Source organism: Dipteris shenzhenensis, chromosome 13 (genome assembly GCF_047967505.1).
Source record: "Dipteris shenzhenensis isolate YYH24624 ecotype China chromosome 13, Dip_SZ_1.0, whole genome shotgun sequence".
NCBI classification, from domain to species: Eukaryota; Viridiplantae; Streptophyta; class Polypodiopsida; order Gleicheniales; family Dipteridaceae; genus Dipteris; species Dipteris shenzhenensis.
This window is the reverse complement of record NC_141608.1, coordinates 23,214,593-23,223,985: the sequence shown is the minus strand read 5'-3', so window position 1 is coordinate 23,223,985 and position 9,393 is coordinate 23,214,593. Positions and strand designations below refer to the sequence as shown.

The 9,393-nt window shown below is 49.1% G+C and overlaps 1 protein-coding gene across 2 annotated transcripts; it reads right to left on the bottom strand.

Annotated features, from left to right (window-relative positions):
- Positions 1 to 705: 705 nt before the first annotated feature.
- LOC147895185 (growth-regulating factor 6-like) lies at positions 706 to 6,405 on the bottom strand. Of its 2 annotated transcripts, none has more exons than XM_087383630.1 (5): positions 5,419 to 6,405; positions 3,991 to 4,236; positions 3,331 to 3,802; positions 2,393 to 3,246; positions 706 to 2,076 (listed from the first exon to the last, which is right to left on the bottom strand). In XM_087383630.1, the coding sequence occupies exons 1-5, from the start codon at positions 5,960 to 5,962 to the stop codon at positions 2,006 to 2,008; spliced, it is 2,187 nt and encodes a 728-aa protein (XP_087239756.1). In that variant the 5' UTR covers positions 5,963 to 6,405; the 3' UTR covers positions 706 to 2,005. The 2 variants fall into 2 exon arrangements, with proteins under 2 accessions (XP_087239756.1, XP_087239757.1); XM_087383631.1 differs by having other exon boundaries at positions 4,003 to 4,236.
- Positions 6,406 to 9,393: the final 2,988 nt, after the last annotated feature.

Below are 9,393 nucleotides of genomic sequence, written 5' to 3'. Positions count from 1 at the left end.
ATCCTAAACCTATCATAGTCCAATCCATGTGCTAAAATCCTTAGGAGTTGTGATAGCCTCCCAAGGAAGAGTGTGGACCTTACTATCCAAGGTCTTCCAATCTTCCAAGAATAAGAACGACTAAAATTCAATCTCTAATTTACCCCAATGGGTTCTTGTAAAACACCATGCCATTCCCACAAGCGATCGTGGAAGATAAGAACTTGTAATAGAAATACCAATACAGCATTCCATTTGAGTATATACCTCTTTAAAGCCTAGCCTTAATTTTATCTAAGAACTTGAGAAATATTTTTCCCTATGGGAACACCCAAGTGTCTTAGGACTACTCCAATATGTATTTGCAACTAAGGTGGCTTATCAACTTCACTTAGCTATATTACATTGCATTTTGACTTTATTGCATATCAAACCCATGGCACTACAAAAAAAACTTCAAGCACTTCAAGGATGACATCAAGGTTTCTTTAATGTTTGTGTCATTTGGAAGCTAACCGGTAGTGTATAGGGAGCTTCAAGTCTTCTATGAAGCCCCTAACTCATTGTGCTTAAATGATGAGAGCACCCATTATAACATGTTCAAAGATAACCCTTGCACCAAGCCACGTTAGGAGAATAAGGAAGGACATGCCTTTACTTAGGCTAGTTTCCCAAAAGCTTTTTGCTTAGTTTCATGGTCAAGATCTACTTGGTAAGTACTAATCCATCTTCTAGGAGAGTATTTTTTAACTTTGAGAGAAGATGATACATTTTGCAACGTATTCAAGTCTCGAAACCTAAGTAGAGAATACGGTTTTGAGTTGCATTGTTGTATATATTCTTTCTGCATAAGATGTGTGAAGCCTTGTAGGTTTCAAATCTGGGAACATAGGCAAATTGTAAGGCATGTCAATCAAATTGAATGCAGGACTGAAGCCGTGAAAGACATAAAATCAACGTAATGCAGCTGGGAAAGCGATTCTCAACCGTGAAAAACTATCATATCAAGACGGGAGGCTCACTGTGAAAAAAATTGCATGCAGCTGCCTCAGGAAAAAATGAGAGTTAATGGCGATACGGATATTACTTGACCTACAAACGTATCGGCAGCGACGTTTGCAGCAAAGCTGTGTCTGCGCAGGCTTGTCTCCGTCCGCTTCGAATGCCTTCGTTGGACCTTCGGCGCGAGCTCAACCTATAAAATCCAACATATTCATCTAGAGTTTGCATATCACCATTTCACACATCACCTCGTGCTCGAGTAAAAGAAAGGTAAAGACGAGCATCTTTCTCTTGCCTTCAGATCGCCGCAACATTCATCATACGCTTTCAACGAGTCGCCCTGTGAGAACGCTATAGGCTGCGGGGATGGTGGAAATGTCAGAACTGAAATTAGGAGCCAAGTTAGATTTCTCTTAAAGGAATTTCTTGCGGGCGGTGGTATATAGAAGGTTTGTGAACTCCGTTTGCAAAGTCATCGGAGCGAATTGTGCATATCTGAATATGAAAAGAAGTGGCAGATTGTTCTCCGCATTCAAAATCTTCGGAGCACAGGAAGACGAACCTCCAGCTTATAGTCTCAGCCCTCGCCGAGAACCACAATTTGATTGAAGACATGCCCTAAGGAAATTAGCAATTACATATGTAGGTAACAGGTGAGATATCAACGCAAAATTTGCTCGCCTCCGCGAGACGGACAGGTGACATCTATCACCAAAACAAAGCCTTCGGAACGAGATTAATGCAGACATCTGTACACAGTCTGATAGGTCTGTCATGGGCAGTAGAGGAAGAAGTCCTCGCCAACTTTGAGATGCACAGCTGCAACGTCCTAGGTTAAGCAAGCGGAGAGAACACACTACGGAATCGGGGATCATACGAGTCCAGGCAAGCTTCCAATCACCGTAAGCAGCTTCATACGTGGTGGTACGAAGCGGAGCAATCACGTACGAAGCGGAGCAGATTTAAGTGAAAGAAGTTGATGCTCGAATTCAAGGATCATTGAAGCGATCTGAACGAAACCTCTTCAATCGACGGACTTGGTTTCTTCGAATGTTCCACCTCCGGAACCCGCCATTCTGCCGGCACCTTCCCTATCTGCAACAATAAGAAAGCAGTCCAGCTTTGAAACAGAACGCAGAGCTAATCTTAACAACAGAATGAGCCAAATGCAAGAACAACGCGAGACAGAGAATCAAATACGTCATTGCAATTTTCCTAGAAATGCATTCTAATCAAATGATCGAAGCCCTTATCGATCGACGAGATCCTGATAGCTTACGCACTGTAGACGCGCTAAACAAGCTGAGAGTAATCATAAACTAGGAGCCTCGAATAGAACCGTCCTCAGTCCCAGACCTGGAAGCGCTACAATCCTAAAAAACAGAGCCGAATGGTGCATTTTGTATTACACCTGAAGGTGAAGATGGCATGCGCGGACTGTCTCGAGGGCTGTTCTCCCATCCGTCAGTCATCAGGTTCAGACCTGAGCTCTTGCCCCCGCGAGGGGTGCTCGATTGCAGGACCTCTGCCAAAGGTCCTCCTACGGGTGTTTCCCATGCTATCGGAATCCAATTCGTCTGTCGATGCCGGTCCTCATTGACACCGAGCCCCATGCCTACTCCGAGCCCCATCTGAGTAGTAGCATCAACGCCGAGTGGATCATCTTCCTCAGCCCTAGACATCGATAGCTTCAGAGGGGAGAGTGATAACTTCCCACGAGGTGAACTGGCGCTTGCGCTTGGGAAGTCCGATGAATCCATAGGGATTGAAATGGAGAGTTGTGTGGTTGAGGAGCTGCGGTTGGACCTCTCGTCTTCTACATCGGGCCAAGAAAGAGTGGAAGAAAGAGTGGACGGATCTCTCGATCGCGGCCAGTCATCCATCAAGAAATGACGCAGCGGTTGACCCTCCGGTTCACGAACTGATTCAAAACCACCTCCGAGGAACGAATGATGCTGCTGCTGCTGAGTCATGGGCATGTTCACGGAGTTAGCATCCGACATGAGACCGAAATCTTGGCCCAGTAAACTTCTGAGCTGTGGAGAACCGTACAACATCGCGCTGCTGTTAGGCTTCTGTTGCTGAGGCACCGGAGGTCCTTTGGACGGCATGGAGCGCCAAGAATTGTTCACAGAGGAGAGCATAGACAATCCATTTACTGTGTGCATGTCGTGACCGATTCCGCGTGTACTTCCGGTTGCTTCAGCGAAGAACATCTGCTCCGGACCAAGGTCGAGTTCGCTTTTCGTAATTCCATTAAGGTAGCTGCAAAGACATGCAATGCATGAGGGACAACCGAACTAGACAGTCATACACAGCATGGAGAGAACGCCAGAAACGCAGCTATACCGGAAATCCTTGGCTGATATTGCCGTTCCTCCAGCTGATGACTGCAGCGGCATCTGAAATTGGTTGCCACTGATCGAGGAGCCGGGAGATATTCCACCCGAAGCGCTGGGAGAGTTGGCACCGGAATAAGGTTTGATACCAAGATTAGAGGAAGAGCGATGCTGTTGGGAATTCACCGATACCGAAGGTGGGATGCCGGTTGCGGGAGCTCGCGAAGCTGCTAAACTGACGGAAGAAGCAGCGGGAGTGGAAGATGCTTGAGCGCCAGAGGACATAGCCTGTGTGGAGGCAGTCTGATTCTCGGTTTGCTTGCGAGAACGGTGCCTGCCGCGGTGCATGTGTCGTTCGCAATATTTCTGATCCGGAACGACATCCCTGGCGCAACGCCATTTCTTTCCGTCGGTTCGGCGACATCTGCCGGGCTCAGGATCGGTGCTGGCAGCGAAACCGAGATGGTATCCTCCCCAGGGCACTGCGTACAGGTGCTTCATCAACATTAGTTCAGCAGCAACGATGAGAATCATCCACAGAAAACTAGCTTCAACGGGAACCTCGCAGAAACCTTGCTATACAGAAATCTGGCTAGCTTCAAAAACCATAGCTGCAAACACTATCTTGACATTGTACATAATCCTTCAATCATCAAGCCAAGACTCGCACCAGAAAACTTACGGTTTGCTAGTTGATTGGACCCAGCAGAAACACCTGACAGTCCCATTGCGCTACCACGGATCAAATTCACAAGTTCCGGAGGAACGTTGACGCCACTCATGATGAACTTGAGCGCCAAAGCTTGATTCTGCAGCTCGCGTAGCTGATTCTGCGTGAACAACACATGAGGCCTACTTCGATCCGCCTCGTGCATGCTCATGTTGCTGACTTCTCTGCTCATCGACAAAGGCAATCCTGTCGAAAGAAAGGGAGGGGGACACGTTGAGCATGAAAGTGCCGACATTGCTACAAATCACCGGAGAACAGATGCGGAAATTCTACCGGAGATGCTTTACTGAAACGCATCGAAATTTTTAGTCACATCCTGCTGGGCAACAACCGCTCAAGAAGCCTGGACGAAGACACTGACGAATCCAGGTGACAGCTACGGAATTGCACGCCTGATTTGACGTTGGGGAAAATTATGGCGCAAGTAGCCAAAACACAAACATGATAGAAAAACGATTGCTGCCGGATTCAGAAACACACATACCGACGGATTTTTGGATTATAGGAGAAAGGTGGTGGGTGGCGTAGAACCAGTCGGAGATCTGAGCGACAGACAGGAACAAAGATCCCCGATTTCTAAAATAATTGAATTCACAGGTCCACTGGAGAAAAGATAGCCGACCGCATCTACAGAAAAATGAAGAGCAGCAATTTCGCGCCATGAAAGGTGACGGAGAAGCTTTTGGGAAGGGAATATGGCAAAGTCAAAAGACAGGGACAAGAGCTGCCTCTGCAGCATTTACGGGAACTCTACAGGAAACGTTCCAGTTTTCAGTTCAACTTTAGAGGTACGCAAACTGCAACAGTTCCTCACGAAACTGTGCTGCTACTCCCTACAATCCCAACATTCTTGACATTTTGATCGCTACAGCACAAACCTTTACGCATTCTCAGAGCATGTAGCAGATCATCTACGCGCATTCAACATCAACCATGACATTTTGATCGCTACAGCTCAAACCTTTACGGATTCTCAGAGCGTATAGCAGCTATTATGCTGCAGCTCATCGTCTACTGGACTTCAACGTGAACGATGACGTCTCGATGGCTACAGCTCAAGCTTGTAAGCATTCTCAGAAGTATGAAGCAGATAATGCTGCAGCTCATCTACTCTCCTTCAAGCATTGCCGTATTCTTCCTCTCATCCTAGCTCCATTTCACCACACATACACATCGCCTCGTTATATCGTCCATTCTTTCTGCCACGGCTTATGCCGCACAATGATACCAGCAATCAGATTTTATCTGGCACCAATATATTATCTCTACTTGTGTTGCCTGCCTACTTCCCTTCCCCGGCTTCACGATTCGACGGTCTGTCTCCGATTGCTACGATTCTTTTCCTACACACGTCCACAAGATTTGTACCTGCTGATTGCAACGAATACGCTGAATGCTGCTGGTACATCGACCTCCCAGTCGCTCCGCCATAGCTTGACATCATGGAATCGTTCCTCGCCATCCTTTGCTCCGGCAGCAGATTGGCCTCGTTTCCCAGTAGGGCTCCGTCTGAGGCCGTTGAATTGGTTGGCGAGCAGCCCAAGCGACCATCTGACACCATCGAGTTGCTTCTCACAAGCGACCCTAGAGTTGCGCTGCTGCTCATTTGCATTTTCAAGTCTGACTGTTGGCTGCCCAGGAAGGAGTCCGTGCGTGCTAGTTTCATGGATCCTCTCCTATCATCTCTCGAGTCCACATCCATATCTGAGGTCGACCTGCATTGCTTCAGCGGATTGCTGCTAGGTGAGAACATTCCGCTCGCCCCTGGAGACATGTTCATGTGTCCCTGCATCCGTTGCCTACTGGCCTCTCCTAGTTCCGTCGTCAGACCTGCTAAACTACGCTCGCCGAAATTCAAAGTCACGGTCGACAGCCCCACAGATACTGCAATAGGGCTATGAGAATAATCCATGCAGTGATCCCCAGGAGGCGCTACGCGAGCTGCAGTAAAGTCACGCGAGCCACTTCCACACAATCAGAGGGGGGGATGAAATGCATGTCCGGGACTGAGCGAGCGAGGGAGGCGAATCTAAGAGGGTACAGAATTTGACAGGAGGTGTAAGCGTGGACTGGGGTTCCGGAGGGGAATTCTCGGGGGGAGAGGAGAAGACGAACAAGAAAAAACTGTGAGGGAAGTGAAGAGGGAGGGAGGTGGAGGCGGATCAAAGGGAGGGAAGTACCGAGAAAGCGAAGGGGGAACAGGCGGAGCAGAAGGAAAGCTGTGGCGCGAGAGGAGCAGCTATGGCAGCTATGGCGGAACAGTAAACAAGCAGAAGCTACTGGCAGGCGATGAGAGCGGCGGCAAAAAGGTATGGAAAGAAGAGCAGCAGCAGCAGCAGGCAGCTATGGCGGAGAAGAAGGAACCATAGACGGGAAGACGAAGAAGAGCTTCAGTAGCATGGATTTAGATGGAGAAGAGGATGGGCACCCTTACACACGGTCCGGCATGTCAGTGTCCTCGACTCATGACTGTGCCTCCTTGGCGGCGAGTCTGTGCAGTGTGTATAAAGCTTGCTGCCTCTAATAATGCTCAGCCTTCAGTCCTGCTGGTTTTTGCCGACACGTGAGGTAACCCTTCGTACCCCCAAAATCTAGCAAGCTTCTTTCCCTCCTGAGTCCTCCCCTCCATATACTTGGTTTAATTTATCCTTACGTGGCTCTTCGTCGGGTGCTCGGCCCCTACTTGCTGGGTGTGGTCCAAATTAGCGGAGCCTACTGAATTTTATCTCTACGTGGCGCATCAAGATTTTTGAACGGGGAGCCCACGTGTGACCCGAGGGCGTTTTTCCGCCGCCCAAGCTAGCGAGGCTCTCCTACATCGAGGAGAGAGCCCGCAACAGCGACAGCCAGATTTAGCGGCAGAGATGGAGAAAGAGAGAGTGTGCCAGTGGCAGAGACCCAGACGCTCAGGCCTGCAGGCGTTGTTGCCTCGCCGATGGCGACACAACACATGGGGAGTCGCGAGGACAAAACCAGCAGCGCTCTTGCCAGCGCCCCCCTCGCCTCCCCTTTCTCTCCTCGAGCATCGCGATTCGCAGTAAAGTGAGTACGCGCGACTGGCACCGCCTTCACGGAGGCCGCTCTCCGTCGAAGGGGGACTGTCAACCGGAGAGTTCGACCGTCTAGTCTCTTTCAGTCCTGCGCCATTAGTGGAGCACCTGAACTCGACCAACCCATCGCCCTCAGCGCCTCTGACGCTCCCGCACTGCCATCCCATCCCTGTGGCTGTACCTGACAGGCCGGCCGACCGAACCACAGACACACAGGAGAAGAGAGGAAGAAGAGACATGGGGCATGAGAAGAAAAACTGGTCATGCCCCGTGGCATGCCGAGTCCCGAGGCCGGACGGACGGGCATCATCTGCGGCCAAAACTCGCCAGCCAACGCCAAGCCTGATCTCCTGCTGTTTGCCAAACTTTGCAGTGGCCTCTTTCTTCCGACACGCAAACTCCAGACTGTCTGCAGTGTCTGCACAGTGCGCGCGCGCGCAGTCTTGGAACCGAGCTCATGAGTAGTTGTAGGACCCCCTCCCCCTCGGAAACGGCAAAACGGGGGCCCGTTCCGCCGCGCAGTTATTCTCAGAATAGGTCTCTCTTTGTTTGGACTATAGGATGCTAGTAGGTGGTGTGTACAATTCTCACGTATTCTCTCCCTCCCTAATCATTTGTTTTTCTGCGAAAATGCTTCGGACTACAGCCAATGCCTTGCCTACCATTGGGAGGCAATGGTAGGCAATCGGGATGAGGGAAAAAGTCTGTTCGCCGGACGTCCGACGGATGATGGATCAAGCGCAAAAGCTTTGGGAGAGTCTGTGGTCTCTCTCTTCTCTCCTCTGTGCTATAACTATAGGTCGCTGCGTTGCTTGCCAGCGATTTTGCTTGCTCGTCCTGCAGTCAGCCTTTAATGGCGCCGCCCTCTTTACGCTCCGCCGAGGGCCCCGCGACAGACACTGTTCCACAGTCTGCTACTCTGCGCATGGCCTCATTTAAAGCGTAGCAAGAGAACGATGAAATACAACTAAAAATAATCAGCGTTTGAGCAAGGAAGAAGCAGCAGAAGAAGAAATTGATACAGGTAAAAACAGGTGTACTCGGAACAAAAGACAATGACGGAAGGGCGACGACGAAGAAGAGCAGCAGGCAATAAAAACAAATGCACGCAGAGCGCTGCGCTAGGCTTGTTGAATGAAGATAGGCTGCTGCAGCCTAGTTCTACTGCGAGGCAGCTCTACTTGTCGACGCTGCTGCACAGTGGGATTAGGTGGCAATGTACTCGCTCTCATCCCTTCCTGCCGTGGTGACTGAACCAGCCCTGCACAGCCACAGTTGCATATCTAAAGCCATCACCTCGTTGGAGCACCCACGAACTGCCTGCTCGATTCCAACCAAGTACCCCGACCTCCATCATCTCGTTTGCCATACCCCGCCACTGATTCAATCCCTTTCATCCATCAGTGCTTTGCTTGCTGCAGCTTCAACCAACCCGATCTTCCTCCCCCTCAGCTCCAACACTTCTTTTCATGCCCCCCGCGCACATGCAAATATTTCGCCCCTGCTTTTGCCAACAATTGGGCTTATACATGACCTGAGCTTTCCATGGAAAACTCCTTTTAAAATTTTGCTGGCTGAAAGATATGCTTCTCTCGTCGCTCATATGTCGAACCCGTCAGACCCACCCCTATTTTCGGCCAACCTCTTGATATTCTCTGCCTTCACGATATCTCGTCTTGTCGTCTCTCTGCTTCTCCCAACGTCCTCAAAGCAAAGGCAATTCTTTAAAGTTATCCATCCACTTTGCGAAAGCCGAGCATAAAAATGCACATAGGTAATCTCATTGACTGCCTGCAAGCTGGGAAATCGATGGGAAGAAACGATATCCTATCGTAAGCCCTTTACTGGAAATGCAGAAAGTTGCTTCCAAACAAAATTTTCCGAACAATCAGACTGTAGTTATCCAGCTGTTTTTGCATGTTCGGTACCGTGCTAAGGGCACGAAATTAGGGGGGAAAATAAATTAGGGAAATTCAAATGCATATAAATGTTACCGAAGGATTATATTATATATTTTTTAGATGTGTTAAACCACATATGGTCGGGTTGGGAGTCATATTACTTCTTGGAATTGTAATTTCATAGTGCCTTTTGTCATTATAATTTGCAAGATTAAATTTTACTCAACACACCTAGATTGAAGTTCCAATAATAATAATTCCAATATGTGGTAGGGTGGATTCACAAACATCCGGCGACCACGAAAATCGTGGACGCAGATGTCCATTGTGGAAAATGGGATATCACCTTCATTTCACACACGAGTAACATAACCTGTCTACGACAGGCTAGA

Coding starts and splice junctions, on each gene's coding strand:
- LOC147895185 (XM_087383630.1), bottom strand. CDS start 5,962: ATGGATTATTCTCATAGCCCTATTGCAGTATCTGTGGGGCTGTCGACC. Junction 4,237..5,418: donor GTATTCGTTGCAATCAGCAG/GTACAAATCTTG, acceptor TTCTTTCGACAG/GATTGCCTTTGTCGATGAGC. Junction 3,803..3,990: donor AGCAAACCGTAAGTTTTCTG/GTGCGAGTCTTG, acceptor ACCTGTACGCAG/TGCCCTGGGGAGGATACCAT.